General features: G+C 38.7%; 1 protein-coding gene across 1 annotated transcript in view; it reads left to right on the forward strand.

Annotated features, from left to right (window-relative positions):
* LOC140211126 (metabotropic glutamate receptor 7-like) overlaps positions 1 to 19,324 on the forward strand; it is a 786,692-nt gene that overhangs the window by 443,546 nt on the left and 323,822 nt on the right. Inside the window, exon 5 of the mRNA XM_072280621.1 lies at positions 7,188 to 7,325. Within this exon, the coding sequence (XP_072136722.1) occupies positions 7,188 to 7,325 (138 nt within the window). The remainder of the gene's footprint in view (positions 1 to 7,187; positions 7,326 to 19,324) is intronic.

A 19,324-nucleotide genomic window follows, 5' to 3' on the forward strand; every position in this document is an offset into this window, starting at 1 on the left:
AAAATATTTTTTTAAAGTATAGATCAAGGCTATGAGTATCATGGCCTGTGGACTGATGGTGCATGGATCCATGCTTTTGCAAGAACCTGCCCGCAGCAGTTCGCCATCTCACGCAAGTGCAGCTGCAGAGAAATGCGATTCAGGTTGTCTTCTACTGAGCAAAAACTTGTGCTGACCAAAAGGGAAATATCTATAGTTAATTTTCAGCTACTGGGATATTGTGCTGACCAAAAGGGAAATATCTATAGTTAATTTTCAACTACTGGGATCTGGTCTGCAAACTAAATGGCAGTCAGAATTAGGACTAGGTTCAAGAAAACCAGAAGCCAGAAATATGCATAGAGTTATGGCTGGAGCCATGGTGTGGTGAGTGAGTCAAATGTATGACTTGAGCTGAGCTCAAGATAGGGAGCACCAAGTCAGGAAAATGGGAAGATTTGCAGCAGGAACCAAGGTCCAATGTTTTAACAAGCTGAATCACACAAACTAAACTTCCATTGAAGTTGCATCTATGAAATGGTTAATCGTAGTACATCATTCGAACTTTAGCTGCATTGCTAGTGACTTAAGTATTATCCACATATTTTGCTATCCGGTGTTGTCCTTGATCGAATCCCTCATAATTAACTTGGACTTAGAGTACACATTTGCACTGTCCCTGCCTGACATTCCCTCCGTCCCTGTAGTTGGACTGATTATTATTAACTATAGACACCTGCCACCTTACAGTTTAAAGACTTGCATATTCTGAATTTTAACATTCGCAGCAGAAACTCAATTCAGGTTCTGGTCGATATCCCTTATTCCTTTTGCATCAGAAAATTTTTGATTGTTCATCCAAAGATGATAACGCAAGGGAAAAAAAACTGACAATAAATTCAGTTAGATAAAAGTTCCTTCTTGCACATGGTAATTTTGGTGTTGACAACAGCTCTGTGTACATTTTGAAGTATATGAATAATGTAGACTAAATGTTCTGTTTTGTTTCCATTGGTTTATCTTATTACCCACATGCCTCCAGGGAATGCTGATGTTTGTTGACAATCACTTTCCGTTTGAGAATTAAGTCAACGCTATTGCCAATGACACTCATACGTGAAACACGACACATGTATCCTCCCTTTGTCACCCTCAGTGAAGCTGCCTGATTCATCTCCTCAAAGCTGTCATTAAACCGTATCAAACATGACCTGAATTGTCATAACACTACATAGGGAAGTCCCAGCTGACGAACCTGAGGTGTGATTTCAAACTACTGCAGAGTGATGACAACATTTTTCCTGAACTGAATAGCAGATAAATCATGCAAAGAATCAAATTGTCAAAAGGACTGATCCAAAGAGGAAGTGCTGATATATGACCTGGATCACTCGCTGTTTTATGGTTACTTCTGTTATCCAGGAATAATTGGGTTACTTCATCCTCAATTTATGTGTCGCAGTAATTTTTGCACGTTTCTTATGCAGTAGCCCATTGGAATTGTGAAACGGAACTGTTGGAGAGTAGGCCAACACGCAGCTGATGGAGTCAACTACTTCAGATAAATAGTGATTTTGATGAAAATATTATTCAATTACAACACAAGAGAAATAAAATAAAATGAAGAAAATAAATTTGTGTATGGGAAAGTTAAAAAAAATATATGATTATGAAGAGTGATGGTGGATTCTGGTGTGAAACTGCGATGATGTACTGTTGTTTTGAAATAAATATTACCATCACCATTGCAGGAATAGTTCATGATACTACACAGAAGTAGATTCTAAAGTAGACTTCTGTTCTAGACCATGTTAATGCCAATTCGGCCTAAGATCTTCTAAGACTAGTAGAATGAGAGATCACCTCAATAAGACATGCACAATCCTTCCAGGCTACTTCCTGTCCTCCTCTGGTTTCCTGTTTACAGTGTTGGTTTGGAACATGGGTCACTGAAAGGAAACTGTCCTTGGAGGCGTCTCAGACCGAAATGTCAACTATACTTTTTTTCCCTGGTGCTGCCTGGCCTGCTGAGTTCCTTCAGCATTTTCTGTGTGTTGCTTGGATTTCCAGCATCTGCAGATTTTCCCTGGTTTGGGATGAGATTACCATGTTTTTTGAAAGAACTAATTTTGAATATTCATTTGAACACATGGGTAAGTCATTTTTTGGGATGAAAGTAGTATCTGAAAGAGAACAGCTGTATTTAGTTGCTAGCCATGTAATTGAAAATACATTATTGTATTGGTTTATTAATGTCATGTACTATATACCAAGATACAGTAAAAAGCTTTTGATTTGCATGCTTTCCAGACAGATCACGCCGTACATAATTACATTGCGCTAATGAAAACAATGTAGAATATAATGTTACTATTGCAGAGAAAGCAGAGTACAGGTAGACAAATAATATCCAAGAGCTACAATGAGGTAGATTGGGAGACTGTGTTCATCTTGTAGCATGAGAGGTCAATTCAAGCATTTTTGGGATAGAAGCTGTCCATAAGTCTATTTTTTGTTATGTGCAGTTTTGTGAAAAAGGTTTGAATTTCTGACCCTTTGCAAAGCAAGATAGAGATAGATCCTGAAAGTCAAGCCAATTATTCATTTCCATGGAGCTCAATGGTTCTAAATGTTAGACAGAATTAGTACCCTTCCCCATATTTGCTTAATCATTAGATTAATATTTGTCTTCACAGCAAATATTGTAGAGTTAGTAAAGACAGACTTTGCTTCAGGTTTTGACTTTACTCTGACTTCATGGATGTAATGCACAAACTACGTTGTGCTAAGCGGAGTTTACCATTGTAATAAACTTTCCCATTGTCTTTTTGGAAGTGGTTCTCTCCTAAATAAAAACACATTTTAAAAAGTTGCACGGTTGATTATAGAGTGGATTGATTGAGAAAACCTTGAGGTATTTTAAGCACAGGTCTTTGTCTGAATACTTGGGTGCAGATATGAAACAAAATAAGCATTAACAATGTTTGGATTGAAGTAGAAATGCTTGCACTGAAGTGTAATCTAGCAACAAACTAAACAGCTGAAGTGTATTTGAATGGACAAATTCCTGCTTGTGAGAATGTGAAATGATGTTGCCTTGATATATCACATCTATGTAGGCAACCTGAAAGCCAAAAGAGAAAGACAACTCACAAACAATGGCCTTGCAACGAGACACTGATCTAGCTCTATGTTACAAAGGTCATGCTTCACTGACCCCAAGTTCAGTCCTACAAACATTGTAGTTCTGAAGCAAAATTATTGAATTGTTTGCAGTGGTCCTATTGGTACCTTTTGGCTAAAATCTTAGAAAGGTATATCTGAATCCATTTTTCACTTTGAATGAAGTTATTCCCACTCCCAACAACTCAATCACACCCCACCAATCTTTTCCAAAATTCATGAAGGCTTGGAGAGTTGGTCCTTTATCTAACTATTGAAGGCCAGGAGATGTGGCCAGTTCATGCACCCAAAGCCTATGAGATGGGCACCTACCTAAACATTTTGTGTTGCCCAAAGTGAATGCCATGTTTTGGTTGAGTAGGGCTACTTATTTAGGTGGGACTAGGAGAATCACCTAGTACGTGATTGTAAAAGCCATTTAAAGGCAGCTTCTGTTCCAATTACATGCACCTCGACTGCAGTTTATTCCCACAGAAGGGAATCACAAAAAATTAAATACTTAAAGCAATATTTCTCTTCATTTTCCAAGGCATTTTGTCTTCCATTAATAATGCATCGATGCGATGTAATATCTCATGTCCAAAGGCCTTATCATACTAGTTACTTGAGGTAATATTGTTGATCTTAAAATATTATAGAATGGTTTATCCTCCTTCACCAGTAAAAATAAATTACCCTCCTTGTTACAGTCACTTAGGTGACCAGCTCAAATGCAGCTTAAATATCTAGTCAAAAATTTGAAGCTGTCAGTAATAGGTTCTCAGGGAAGAAAACATTTTGAAAATATATGCATTCCTTCATGGAAACCTTGACATACTACTGCATAGCTCAATCATGCTGCATATTTCAAAATGAAAAAGGCTGCCATGTGATAGGAGAAGAGGTGACCTCGAATTATGATTAATTCCTATCATGCTGGGTTTCTTGGATGCAAATAGAATAAATTACCTGGCCTACCTGCTTTTGAGTTTAGCAGAATAGGGGGTGATCTTATTGAAACATATGGACACCTTACAGGGTCTGGTACAGTCCCAAAATAATTCAGGACAGAGATGAGAAGAAATTTCTTCTTGCAGTAGTTAGAAAATCTTTGGAATTCTCTACTCAGGAATATCGCGCATGTTCAGTTGCTGAGTGTATTTAGGATGGATATAAATGAATTCTTAAGGGAGCTGTGAAATGTTTTCAGTGCAGAAAACTGGTGCTGAGGTAAAAGATCAACCATTATCACGATGAGTGGAGGAAAGGCACAATGGGACAAAGGGTCTGCTCATGTTTCTATTTCTTATATGTTTATTATACAGTATAACTACATAAAAACCATCAATTTTGTTGCTGGATTTTGTCTATATGTTACCTTGGGTTAGGTTTCTTCTTGTTCACCCTACCATCAATGCGCATCTAAACCTATTGGAGGTCCTCTTTCAGCCGTATTTCCACTTGCAGGACATTACATCCCTCTTAATAGATACAGATACAGGATCAGACACAAGGACATACTCACAGTTGTCACAGTCTTCAGGAGACGTTAAATGCAGAATTGCAGGGCAAATATTCAACATGGCTTGGTGTTTGTCCTTCCTGTTATGATTGTGGCAATATGTTCTACTTTACTTGTAAAGTTATGGGATAGATCAAAATTTTCGAGATCATTTACCATGCTCATTGTATGTTTTGTTTGACCCCCGCTTCAGAAGAGAGAGTCAAAGATTCATAGTGCACCACAACACAGAAATAGGCCTTTCAGCCCATCTACTCCATGCTAAATTTTAATCTGCCTAGTTTCATCAACTTGTACCCATAGTGTCATAGAACAAAATTAAAGTTTGCAAAATTTAATTTTGTTTCAAAATTAAAACAAAAGATTTATGTTTGTTTTGCTTTCTGTATTTTCTACTTCATTTTTCTCTTGCCACCATTCTTTTCTTCCTCCCTTTCTCATTTTAACTTTCTTCCTTATTTTTCCTTTTTCTTCCCCTACCATGGGAGAAAAGTTAACAATGACGAAAGATGTTGTAGCAGGGTACTTAGAAAAGTTAGAATTTATTAAGCAAAGTCAACATTGTTTCTGAAAGGAAAATCATGTTTAGTCAATTTATTAAGGCTAGAAGAATTGTTGTGGAATGGGAATATATACAAAGCTCTTCCTATATTGTTTACTTCTGTGCAACGTAAAAGGTTTTTGGAGAATTGGAAGTTCACAGTGTAGGAGGAAAAATGTTGAAGAACATAGAAAATTAGGGAACATGAGACGAGTAATAAACATAATTGGGACTTGTTTCTGGTTGGCTGGTTCGTACCTGTTTATATAAAAGGAGGAAGACTCCAGAAGATACATATATAGGATAATAACTTGCTGATGAGACAAAGATAGGATAATAACTTGTGAAGAGGATATAAGAAAGACATAGTGTGAGTGAGTGGGCAGAGATGTGGTGAATAGAGTATGATATTTAAACATCCATATCAGTAGGAGTAATGAAAAGCATTTTATCTAAATGCTGAGAGATGAGATGTAGAGCAATATGACTAACAGGAGGGAAACTAACAGAATTTTGCTGGATAATGAAGACAAAAGTAAGGAAGTAATGCTTCAGTATTATAGGGCATTGGTGAGACTTTTGGAACACTGTATACAACATTGGTTTTACTTAAAGACGGATGTAAAGCTCAGAGACAGTTTAATAGAATTTTCCTGGAATGGGCAGGTTGTCTTATAAGTGAAGATTGATCAATTTAGAACTGTATCTACTAGGGTTTAGAAGTGTGGCTGAATACTTGATTCAATATATAAAATCTTGAGGGTCTTGGCAGATTAGATTGGAAGAGGTTCTTCCCTCTTATGGGAGAAACTAAAACTTTGTTCAAAAATAAGGTATTACCCATTTAAGGCACAGGTAAGTGTGCTAGGGATTATTCAGGCGTTTGAATTTATGTGAATTTAGCAGATATTGATTCAAATAAGATCACAAACAAGAGAAAATCTGCAGATGGTGGAAATCCAAGTAACACACAAAAATGCTGGAGGAACTCAAAAGGCCAGTCAGCATCTATGGAAAAAAGTATAGTCAACATTTCGGGCCAAGACCCTTCAGCAGGACCAATTCAAATGAGAACCATTTTACTGTTTTTACTGTAAATTACAAGCAGTAACCAGTTTGAAGTTAAAAGGACAGTTTTGCAAACAAACATCACTGTCTACGGAGCACAGCTGCTGGACGACAGCAGGGGTCTGGTTGCTAAGAGATTTTCTCATATGCATCAGCCAAATGTTAGATGATGGGATTATGTTAGCTAATCTATCAATACTTGGGATGTTTGTGTCTTCAGAGAGTTAGTCCTCACAATACTAAATCTTGAATGTCCAGGTTTTCAGTCCTCAGAAGTTTTTCGACCATTTGTGTGAATTAGTTCAACAAGTAAAGATGTTTGAACCTTCAGACATGTCTTAGCAAGTATAATGTTCTTCCACTGTGAAAATGTACTTCTTAGTAACTATTTGTCAGACACAAAATATTGAATTAAGCAATGTCATTGTAGCTTTTGAAATTGGATTCAATCACCTACTGTTACAATTGTCCTCAAGAGTATTAAATCTTGATGTATTTTGACTTTGAGAGACTCTTTATCAGGAGGGTTACCAAGAGAATGTCTGTTCATTGTGATGCCTAAAGACTTTCCTATCCACCATTTTATCCAGTGACTTAGCTGAAGTCAAAATAGGTTATTATTTCTCTCAGGGTGATGTGTCTTTGGGACATTCTTTGCTCAACGGCAGAATCTCTGGTTATTTATTTCAGTAGATTCTTGCTAAGCAAAGAGATAACCAGTTACAGGGGAGAAGACTATAACGTGGAATTGAGGTTGCAGTCAAATCAACCATGATCAAGTTAAATAACAGCAGATTCAAGGGCTGACTGACTTCCTTCTACCCTATATTTTTGGATAATTCTCTCACTGGTCATGTTTCATTATCCAAGTGTTTGGATTTGCTGCAAACAGTGTGTATTCTCTTTCCTTGCCAGGTTTTGATACCTACTTCACAAGCCGGACTTTGGAGAATAATCGAAGAAATGTCTGGTTTGCAGAGTTCTGGGAAGAGAACTTTGACTGTCAGGTGACACGAACTGGATCGAAAAAAGACACAGCCAAAAAGTGTACAGGTTATCGATCTTTCTTTCCGTTTCACTGTCGATTTTCAGAAGTCTGACTCATGAATGCAACAGTTTAGAGTCAATTTTTATAATGAAATTTGATCATGTTATGCAGACCAAAGAATGTATGGTGTAATGTAACCGCCACACTGACTTTATCCTTTCATATTTTATGAGATGACATATTCCAGTTTGTAGTTCACATATCAATAATGTAAATATACTGCAGATTTGAGTTTAGCATATTTTAACAAAAGGGGAAAAGTGCTTTTCATTCTGACTTTTAATACAATAGGTACAACATTATCACTGATATGTAATAAATTGGTTGCATAACTGAATGCATTATTCTGGAACTGACGTGAGAGTAGTCATTTGTCTTAGCTGACTCAGATGATTAGGTATCAGGTATTCTTTCTGGAATTGATTAAAAGAAATCACAATGTGCACATTAATGGGACTGACTGATCTTCATACCAGAAACTATATGGTTTAAGGTATTTTTTTTCCACCACTTTTCTCTTATTCTCTTCCTGAAGTGCTAGCTTACCAGGGGTTATGTTTCCACTGGCTATATTTCTGGGCGTAGAAAGTGGGCAGATTATTTGTTCAGGGATGGCACTGAAATTCAGTCTGAATCTATCATTTTATTTCTAATGGATATCACCATTCAACAACAGGACCAGGAACACCCCTGTTTATTTTCCCTCTTCAAGGCTAAACGATTCTCTTGTGATGGAATGCCCATAGAACTGTTATGTTCACATGAGCTAGTAGCATATTATTAATAGTATTATAGTCCTGATCGTGGTTCAAAATGTCAACTCTATTCCTCTCCATAGATGCTACCTTACCTGCTGAGTTCCTCAAGCATCTTGTGTATCCTACTCTAGATTTCCAGCATCTGCAGAATCTCTTACGTTTATCTAGGCAACAGTATAGATGAGAAATGAAACTTAAGATACCCTTGCCTCTCTGTTTCAGTGTGTAAACACATTAATCCATTGAGCTTTAGCCATTCTTTTTTATCCCTTCTGTTAATCAGGCCACAGTTTAATTTGGTAACCCCTAAGGCAAGTTTTTATGGGTAAAATAAAGTATGTTGTAAAGTAATTTTGTAGTTAATTAACATGGTATTTTATTATAGTTTGCATGTATGTCTGCTCACAAGTGCTTATGCTGATCACAAACAAGAGAAAATCTACAGATGTTGGAAATCTAAGCAACACACATAAATTGCTGGAGGAACTAAGCAAAGGAGCTCTGCTGAGATCCTCCAGCATTTTGTGTGTGTTGTCTGTGCTGAGCTGTCTATTCTGGGCTTCCAGGGTGGAAACATACAGAAAATAGTACACAATATGAATAACGCAGGAGTGTACATTTCTTGAAATAAGTGCGAATGAACAGCTGCATGTATAGTCATTGCAGCCTGGGAATACCACATATGTGCAGATTAGCTGGGCCCCACTGAATTGGCTGTTGTCCAAAAAAAAAAGACCCTCAACTCATGAGGGAGACAGATCAAATCCGGTTAGACGTGGAAATTGTAAAAGCAACTGAAACAAATAATATTATACAAAACTGATTAGTGTTATTCTCTCTTCTCCCCTCACCCCAAGAAGTCAATGAGGATAATTAAAGCTTTGTATAGGAAGCATACATCTTTCTATTAATAAAGTTCTACTTCCTGAACAAAATTTGCAAGGCTTGGGTAAAGAGATATAAGGTTAATTGGATTGTTCTTTCAAAGAATTCACACAAGAATAGCAAGCAGAATTGCTTCATCAGTTCCGATAATTCCATTCAGAAATCACAAACTGTGAATGAAATTTCACATAACTTCACTGGGAACCAGGATTTAGCACATGGGGGGGTGTTATGTTTTTGAAGATAAGCATATGGAATATCTCTGAGATGAAGAATGAGAGTTCCCATAATCCATTTTGGTAATGAATGCTGGATTGAGTTATTGGATTATGTGATTTCTCATATAGGAAGCCAGAAGTTAATTTTATGGGATTTCTCTGAGATGAAGAATGAGGGTTCATGTAATCCATTTTAGTAATGAATACTAAACTGAATGTGTGTTCTCTCATACTGGTGCTAAACTGAAACCATATTTGCCCCATTAAAGCACAGATAGATATAATGATAGCATTCCTCACTGAATCATTGATTAGTTAGTTCTGTAATTTTACATTTGGATTTTCTCTGCACTTATTTCTGAGGCCTTTTTCTGAGCATTGATGAATGTAATGTATGGATAATATACGAAGATGCAATCGATATTTGAATTCGGAGCTTGCTTTTTTAAGATCAGTTTGGTTAACGTGTGGCAGCAATGTTGTTTGTGTAGAATCATAGAGCATTTACAATACAGTAGGAGGCCAAGAGTTTTATCATATTCATGTCACTGTAAAATTTAATCCTACCATAAAACTTGAGCCTTAGCCCTAGAGAACAAAATTAAAAACAAAACATACAAGCACATTTTACATGCAATGAGGGTTTCTGCCTCTAGCACCCTTTCAGACAGAAAATTCCATAATCCCACTCATGGAAAAAAATATCATCATCACCACCATCAGGCCTCTGGCTCTATGGCTCAGAAGTGAAGGGGGTAGGGGAGAAGAGGGGAGCAGTAGTGATAGGAGGTTTATCGGTTAGGGGATCAGAAAGGAAGTTCTGTGGACGAGAACCAGATTTCCAGATGGTGTGTTGCATGCTGGGTGCCAAGGTCAGGGTATCTTTGAACACATCCACAGCACTCTTAAGAGGGAGAGTGAGCAGCTAGAGGTCATGGTCCACAGAGGTTCCATTAACATGGGTAGGAGGTGTGATAAGGTCCTGAAAAGCGAGTTCAGAGAGTTAGGTGCTAAGTTAAAAGACAGGAACTGCAGGATTGTGATCTTTGGATCGCTACCCGTGCCATGTGCTAATGAGGCCAGAAATAGGAAGATCATACAGTTTAACATGTAGCTAAGGAGACTGTGCAGGAAGAAGAGTTTCAGATTTTTTGATCATTGGGCTCTTTTCCAGAGGTTTGTGTAGGGGAAAATTAGTGATCATAATGACACTAGTTTTAAGATAATTATGGAAAAGAATTTATTTCCTGGCATAATTTACATATTACTATTTAATTATTTATGGTTTTATTACTATATAATTATTTATGGTGCAACTGTAACGAAAACCAATTTCCCTCGGGATCAATAAAATATGACTATGAATAGATCTGGTCCCTGGGTTGAGGATCTGGCAAGTGTGGATTAAGGCAGGTTGTTTTCTGGCACCTTTGTACTTGGTAAGTGGGAAAACACTCAAAAGTGAAATTTTGGTAGTACAGAGTTTGTATGTTCCTGCCAGAATAAAAGGCAAGGAAAACAGGTTTAGGGAAGCTTGGTTTTCAAGAGATTTTGAGGCCCTGGTTAATAAAAAGAAGGAGGTGCACAGCAAGTATAGGCAGGTAGGGACAAATGAGGTGCTTGAGGATTATAAGAAATGCAAGAAAATACTTAAGAAGAAAATCAGAAGGGTTAGAAGAAGACATGACTACAAATGCACAACTACATGTCGATTAAATGAAACACTCACGTGGGAGATGGCTTTAACTGGCATATTCACATTGCAGTCAGAGAGTGAGAAAGCAATGCATATGCGCAGGCAATGGATCCATACGTAGTGCTAAGGGGGGGTGGGGTGGGGGTCATTGCTCTAAAAGAAATAGATCCATACATTACACTTCCTCTCCCTTGATTTAATGCAACATAAAATCATGTATGAACAAAACATTCAATTTCTCTTTCATAAACCCATATTCCCAACAAACATGCTTTCGCAGTTAACAGTCCATAACTAACTTCACAGTTCTAAAGGTTCAGTCTTTTGGTTAGCGCTCTGTTTCTTTCAGGTGAGCCCTCTGGACCTGTGGAGTGGCATCCGATTTGGCAGGTAGTTTGTCAATGATAACGTTCTTGTCGTGCCTCTGGATCTGTGCAGTGGCATCAGAGCTGGCAGGTGTCTTGTCTAAGACAATTTTCTCAGTTTCTAGTGTCACATTGCTGTCAGTGACATCATCACTGAGAGATAAGTTCGGTGATTGTAATGTGTCCATCATGTAGGACGTAGTTGACTCAGGTGTGTTCTTCAGTTGAGCATCCAGTAGCTGGTCCACATGACATCTCCATGTCTGATCTGCAACATCTACTCTGTACATCAGTGGTCTAGTTCTTGTAGCTATACTGCCGGGTGTCCACTTGTCTTCTCAGTAATCATGCACTAGGACTTCCTGTCCAATCTCGAAGCTCCTTGCTGCTTCACTTGGCAACTGGCTGAACTGTTTATTCAGCACTTCCCTCCACAGATCTCGTATCAGGAGGTCTATGTGAGATCTTTGATTCATGTTCATGAACAGCATTGCAGGTGTTTGATTTGTCATCTCATGAACAGAGTTCTGATATATAAAAAGGAAGTTTTCCACCTTGTGCTGTAGAGAAATGTCATCCTTGTCCATCACTTTAATGGGCTTCTTGAAGGTTTGCATAAACCTTTCAGTTAACCCATTCATTGCTGGGTGGTGAGGAGCTAACTTGAAATGTCTGATGCCATTTTCTTTCATGAACAATTAAAATTCTTCTAATGTGTATTGTCATCTGTCATCATTCTTAATTTGTTTGTGTAAGCCATTTCTGGCAAAGATAGTCCTCAAAGCGAAGACAGTCTTTGCTGAGGTGGTTGATTTCATTGGTATAATCTCCGGCCTCTCTGCATGACCATCCACAGCAGTTAGGAATGTGAAATCCATGAATGATCCAGCAAACTCAATATGTACTCTTTGCCATGGTGAAGATGGCCACTCCCATGGGTGTAACTGTGCCTCTGGGAGCACATTTTGAAATTTTTGGCATGTTGAACAGCTTTTGGCCAAGTATTCAATTTTTTATCTATTCCCTTCTCAAACACCTTCACGTTAGCATTAAACAGCTATGACAGTCTCTGGTTAGTGCTACCATTTCTGCTGCAGTTGCCTGTCGATGCCCCACTGAGAGCTTTGTTTGAGTGCCATTCTCGTTGGATTTTTCTCAACCATTCATGTGCAAAATGTGCTGGCCCTCCACTTTTCAATATATAAAGCTCTAACTTTTGTGTTTGGCCTCCATTTATTTTCAGTTTGCCCTTGAGAGACCCTTTTTCATCTGTGTGAGCCTTTAGCATCACTAAAGTCTTCTCTAATGGTATCTAACAAAATAGTCTGTTGTGGTCAAACCCAGGAATAATGGACTAAGCTGACCCTATTTCCAATTCCATTTTCTGTTTTACACCATGCACATTTATTGTGATTCAGATGAGTTTGTGATCTGTTTCAGTTATACAATGCAGGTCTAGGCATGATATTTCACTGTTGTCTGACTCCATGTTGTCCGATTCTGTTTTACAATCAGTAACTTTATGCATTTGTTTAGTTCGGTGTTTGAGACTCTTCACTCGGTTGTGCTTTTGTCTGCCTTGCACAATCTCTTTATGTGGCCTTGACTGCAACCTTTTTGTGTACTTTTTCCTTGAACCAACAGTATTTGCATAATAGAGCATTTGCCATATCAATAACAATTATGGCTTTTTGACCCATTCAGGGACATTCCATGGATTTAGCATTCTAACTTCCTTTTCTGTAGTTCTGTTGCATCCTTTGCTGCAGTCTCTAATGATATTGCGATGGACAATGCCTCAAAGTTAGGTCTCTTTCAGACAGGAGCCTCATTCTGAGTGCCTTGAATATGCATGCCATAAACAAGCCTGTCCATTAATATATCAGAAAATCTATCTCAAAAGTTGCTGCAGTAGGATAGTTTGCGCAGTTCTGCAATGTATTTGGAAATCCTTTCATCTTTTGACTGGTTTCTTTTGTAAAATCTAAATCTCAGCTATTGACAGCATTTTAGGGCTCAAGTGAGTTTATAAAATTGTAACGATTTTGTCTAGTGTCTTGCCTGCTGAATTTCAAGTTGTGTAAGAGACTGTTCATCCTTGCACCCATTAAGCTAAGAAGAGCAGGGCTCTCTTTTTCTCCTCCACGTTGTTCACATTACAAAACAGTTCAACCCTCTCAATATACAACTCCCAGCTTTCATTTACCCTATCAAATTCATCAACTTTCCTGACTGAAGCCATCACCACGTTATTTTCACTTTAAATTCAGTGCATTTTTCACTGTTACTCACAGGTCCTTCGGCTTTCTTGTGCTGTTTTGTCCTGTAGCTGTCGGTGCAGTTTGTGATATTTTCTGACAGTCAGCTTTCGTACTCATCACCAATTTGTTATGTCTGTGCAACTACATATCAATTAAATGAAAGCACGCATGTGGGAGATAGCTTGAAATGGTGTATTCACATCGCAGTGAAAGAGCGAGAGAGAGCAATGCGCATGCATAGACAATAGTGCATGCGCAGACAACAGATCAATACGTATTGTTAAGGGTGGGGGGTGGTTTACATTTCTCTAAGAGAAATAGATCCATACATTACAGGGACATATTAGTTCTCTGCAAAAATCAAATTGGTAATCCATGCATGAAGCTGAAAGTAATGAGGGAGACCATAAATGTATTTTTTGCATTTGTATTTACTTGGGAAATGGACACAGGGTCTATAGAAGTGAGGCAAAGCAGCAGTGAGGTCATGGAGCTGGTACAGATTACAGAGGAGGAGGAGGAGTTTTCTGCCTTGAGGCGAATTAGGGTGGACAAATTCCCAGGGCCTGACAGCATGTTCCCTTGGACCCTACGGGAGAGAAGTGCAGAAATTGCAGGGTCCTAGCAAAGATATTTAAATCCTTAGCGACAGGTGAGGTACCAATGGATTGGACGATGGCTAATGTTGTTCCATTGTTTAAGAAAGTCTCTTTGAAATAAGGCAGGAAATTATAGGTTCAGTCGTGGGATAGTTATTGATAGGTATTCAAAAGGATAGGAAGTATAATTATTTGGATAGACAGGGATGGATTAGGGATACTCAAGATGGATTTGTGCATGGTAGGTTGCGTCTAACCAACCTTATGGAGTTTTTCAAGGAAGTTAGGAGGAATGTTGATAAAGGCAAGGCAGTGGATGTTGTCTACGTGGACTTGACCAAGGCATATGATAAGGTCTCACATGCGAAATTGTTCAAGAAGATTCAGTCACTTGGCATTCAAGATGAGGTAGTAAATTTGATTAGACATTGGTTTTGCAGGAGAAGCCAGAGAGTGATCATATATGATTGCCTCTCTGACTGGAGGCCTGTGCCTAATGGTGTGCCACAGGGAGCAGTACTTGATCCGTTGTTTGTCATCTATATCAATGATTTGGATGATAATGTGTAGTAAACTGGATCTGCAAATTTGTGGATGACACGAAGTGGACAATGAGGAAGACTATCAAAGTTTGCAGCTAGATCTGGGGCAACTTGAAAAATGGGCTGAAAAAATGGTAGATGAAATTTAATGCAGACAAGTATGGGGTGTTGCACTTTGGGAGGACTAACCAGGGTAGATCTTACATGGTGAGCAGTAGGGTACTGTGGAGCGAAGTAGAACAAAAGAATCTGGGAATACAGATCCATAATTCCTTGAAAGTGGTGTTATGAGTTGATAAGGTCATAAAGAAAACACTTGGCACCCTGGCCTTCATAAATCAATATGCTGAGTATAGCAGTTGGGATGTTGAAATTGTAAAAGACATTGATGAGGACTAATTTGGAGTATTGTGTGTAGTTTTGGGTACCTACCTACAGAGAAGATGAAAATAACGTTGAAAGAATATAGAAAATATTTTCAATGGTGTTGCCAGGACTTGGGAACCTGAGTTATAGGGAAAAGTTAAATAGTTTAGGACTTTATCCCTTAGAACATAGTAGATTGAGAGGGGATTTGACAGAGGTATACAAAATTATGAGGGGTCTGGATAGCGTAAGTGCAAGCAGGCTTTTCCCACTGAGATTAGGTGAGACCACAGCTAGAGGTCATGGGTTAAGGGTGAAAGGTGGAATGTTTAAGGGGAACTTCTTCACTCCGAGGATGGTGAGAGTGTTCAAAAAGCTGTAAGCGCAAGTGGTAGATGTAAGTTCAATTTCAACATTTAAGAGAAATTTAGATAGATACATGGATGGGAGGGGTATGGAGGGCTCTGGACTGGTTGCAGATAGATGGGTCTTGGCAGATTAATGGTTTGGCATGGACTAGATGGGCCGAATGGCCTGTTTCTGTGATGTAATGACTCCATAAACCTTTTATCAATTACTTGGTTAATTACTATTTTGCTGAGTGGAATAGATCCTAATCCAGGTTCCTCATTATTTTATAAACAACCCAAAGTAGTTACTTTGTTCAAAGGGATTCTCTGGGATTTGTTCATGAAGATGTGAACTCAATGTTCTCTGGAGGATGATGGGAGTACTTTTCCCAATTTCTTCTAATTGTGTCTTGATCTCAATATCAATTTTATCCTCAACATATTTTCTCATTGACTACATCAGTGAATTTGATATGAGTTATGTATAATTTCTATTAATATGACTCATTCAAACTCCCTCATTTCCTGTGTAGTAGATTGTTGGCATTAGCATCGCAATGTTCCCTGATATGCATTGATTAAGAGCATCAGTGCTTTCAGTAAATCAAGATTTGAATGAAAAGTTTGCAAAGGGTCAGATATGGGTTTCAACATGTAGCAGTGAAATTAACACAGTGTACTTCCCCAGTTTGCCGAGTTTCTATCTGTTGAGGGTTGGAAAACAAGTCACTCATTAGGACAACACACATCAAAATGCTGAAGGAACACAGCAATCCAGGCAGCATCTATGGAAAAAAGTAGAATGGATGTTTCGGGCCAAGACTCTTTGGCAGGACTGGAGAAAATAGATGAGTAGATTTAAGAGGTGGGGGGAGGACAGAAAGGAAATACAAGGTGATAGATGAAACCAGGAGGGGGAGGGATGAAGTGAAGAGCTGGGAAATTGATTGGTGAAAGAGATTCAGGGCTGGGCAAAGAGGAGTCTGATAGGAAAGGACAGGAGGTCATGGAAAACAGAAAGTGGGGAGGAGCGCCAGAGGGAGGTGATGGGTAGGCAAGACAAGAGAGGGAAAAGAGGATGGGGAATGGTGAAGAGGGGTGGGGGTATCAAGAAATCGATGTTCATGCCATCAGGTTGGAGGCTACCCAAATGTTGTTCCTCTAACCTGAGTGTGGTCTCGTCGTGTCAGTGGAGGAGTCCATGGATAGAAGTATCGGAATGGGAATGGGAAGTGGAATTAAAATGTGTGGCCATTGGAAGATCCTGCTTTTTCTGGCGGACTGAGTGTAGGTGCTCGGTGAAGCAGTATCCCAATCTCCTTTGGGTCTAATCGATATACATAAGGCCACACAGGGAGCACTGGCCACAATATATGACCCCAACAGACTCACAGGTGAAGTGTCGCTTCGCCTGGAAGGACTGTTTGGGGCCCTGAATGGTAGTGAGGAAGGAGGTGTAGGGACAGGTGTAGCACTTGTTCGGCTTGCAAGGATAAGTGCCAGGAGGGAGATCATTGGGGAGGGGCAATTGGACAAGGGAGTGACGTAGGGAACGATCCCTACGGAAAGCAGAAAGTCAGGGGAGGGAAAGATGTGCTTGGTGGTGCACTGGGAGGCTAGACTGAAAATCTTAACAGCTAATGAAAGGCTGGGACTATTAGTTCCTTCCTTCCCTAGAGCAACATCTATAAATCCAGTTGAATGTTACTTACATAATTGTGAGACTCTTTGGGGGCATGACTCATTGACTTGTTATCATGTAGCAAGTCACAGTCAGGAAATGATGACCTGCATCTCTCAAAATCAGTGACCAAAGTTCGGGAAGGTATGTTCTGCTTACGCCAAGAACCTCCTTCCTACCTGTTGATCGCTAATAATCTTGAATACTAAGCAAAATACTTTGTACTGAATGCATAAGTGATGTGAATGGGGTTGTTTTGTTGCTTGTTGGATTCTGCGTGGTTCTGCCAAGCATTGTGTGTATGCTATGTCAGCAGAGGAATGTGTGGTGAAGCTGGAAGACTATTCCTAGTACATCCTCTGGTGTGCAACCAATACATTTCACTATATGTTTCAACGTACATGTGATAAATAAACTTGAATGAAGTTGAATCTTGATAAAAAAGACAATGAATAGATAATCCAAAGGTAAAGTACAACAGACGTGAAAGCACAGATAATACTGAAAGTAAACAACATCTGTTGGAGACTGTAAAACAGAGAGAATATTTCAGTTTAATTATCTTCCGTCGGAACTGGGAAAAGTTTGAAATGCATTTGGGGTGAGGAAGTTCCACACCACCAGGTTCAAGAACAGCTACTTCCTTTCAACCATTTGGTTCTTGAATCAGCCAGCTAAACCCTTATCACTATAGTTTTGTAACACTATGACCATCTTGACCATTTTTGGAATAAAATTGACATTTTCTTTGTTATCAATGGGTTTTAATTTAAAAATTGCCATAATTTATGCTTATATAAATAATGGTTTATATTTTTCTTGTGAATGCTGCTTATATGATGCTCTGTGCCTAAGATGCTTCTGCAAGTAACTCATTGCACCTGTGCATAGATGTACTTGTATATATGACAATAAACTTTAAGAAGAGCAGTGCATTCTAAGTTCTGTGATAGGATGCAGTTCTGGAGAGTGTGACTGATCCAAATGGTGCCAGGTGAAAGGTGGTGATGAAACTTTGAGGAAGATGTAAGCTGGAAATACCAGGAGAGGAAAATGAATGCTGAAATGGCTTATTATTCACTGATGCATGTCCTGAAGGTTGTAACGTGTTAAGTCAAAAGGAATAAAAAAGTAATTCTACTGCATAAATAATTTGTCTCAACTTCAGGCTTTTCCAATCTTAATTAACTGATGTCTACTGAATTGAGGGCTTAATTAATCCATGATATAGAATGTGAGTGTGACATATCAACAGTGCACATTACTATCATTTTACATTCCTTATTGAAGCTGCACGTAAATGTATCGTGTTGCATTGCCTTTGATCAACCTAGGAACATGACTATTGTTTTAATCTCACTCAAATGAGGGGAAGTTTAAAAAGATAATAAGCCAGTGTAGTGAAATGGTTGATTATAAGCAGGAATAGACAGAATGCTTTATGGTAGTGTGGAGCAGTAAAGAGGGTCCAAGTTTCAACTAGTGGTTGAAAAGTCAGAACTGCAGTCTTCTGGAATATGCAAATTATTTTTAGTAAGATAGGGGAAACAGAGTTTCAAATAGTAGAAACGATTTGAATCTGTTAGCCAAGGTTATCGAAGCTGCATATTGCAAGGTACGTGACATTTCAGAGGATTGCAGGGAGGAAAAGGAGGGCATGCAGAAGGATAATGAAGAATATCAGTGCAGTGATGAGAAAGAATCTAGGCTCAGAAAAGCATAAGGTAGAATTAGTGTGAGAAAGCATGAAAAATAACTTGAAATAGCAAACAATGATGGGAGTTGTCTGAAGGACGTCTGATCGTTTTGACCCCCTAATTGCCTGTAAGAAATAGCAGCAGGTTACAATAAGCAGAATGCAAAAATCATGGAGGACATTAATTTTCATGTTGATTGAACAAATCAAATATGCAAAAATAGTCTTGAGGACAAATTCAAGAAATGCAATTGAAATGTGAATAATGTAGGACGATACTCTTCCTGAAATAAGTACAAATAAGACCAGCGTGTAGAGGCTTAAGAATGTGTGAAGACTCTGGGCCAAAGGTCCTGTTCCTGTGCTATACTGTTCTATATATGTGTACAGTTTAGCTGGTCCACACTGAAATGGCCAAAGTTATCCAAGTAAGCACAAAGCCCCAACCCATGATGGTGTCAGAGGTGGAAATCACAATGGCAGCTGAAACATATAGAATTATTTCAAAACTAATAACTTTGTCTCTTCCTGCCCCAAGTAATATGAAATTGGGAGATAAAGACAATTAAGTACATATGAGGGGTGAA

The sequence above is a fragment of the Mobula birostris genome, chromosome 16, assembly GCF_030028105.1.
Source record: "Mobula birostris isolate sMobBir1 chromosome 16, sMobBir1.hap1, whole genome shotgun sequence".
In the NCBI taxonomy this organism is placed as follows: domain Eukaryota; kingdom Metazoa; phylum Chordata; class Chondrichthyes; order Myliobatiformes; family Myliobatidae; genus Mobula; species Mobula birostris.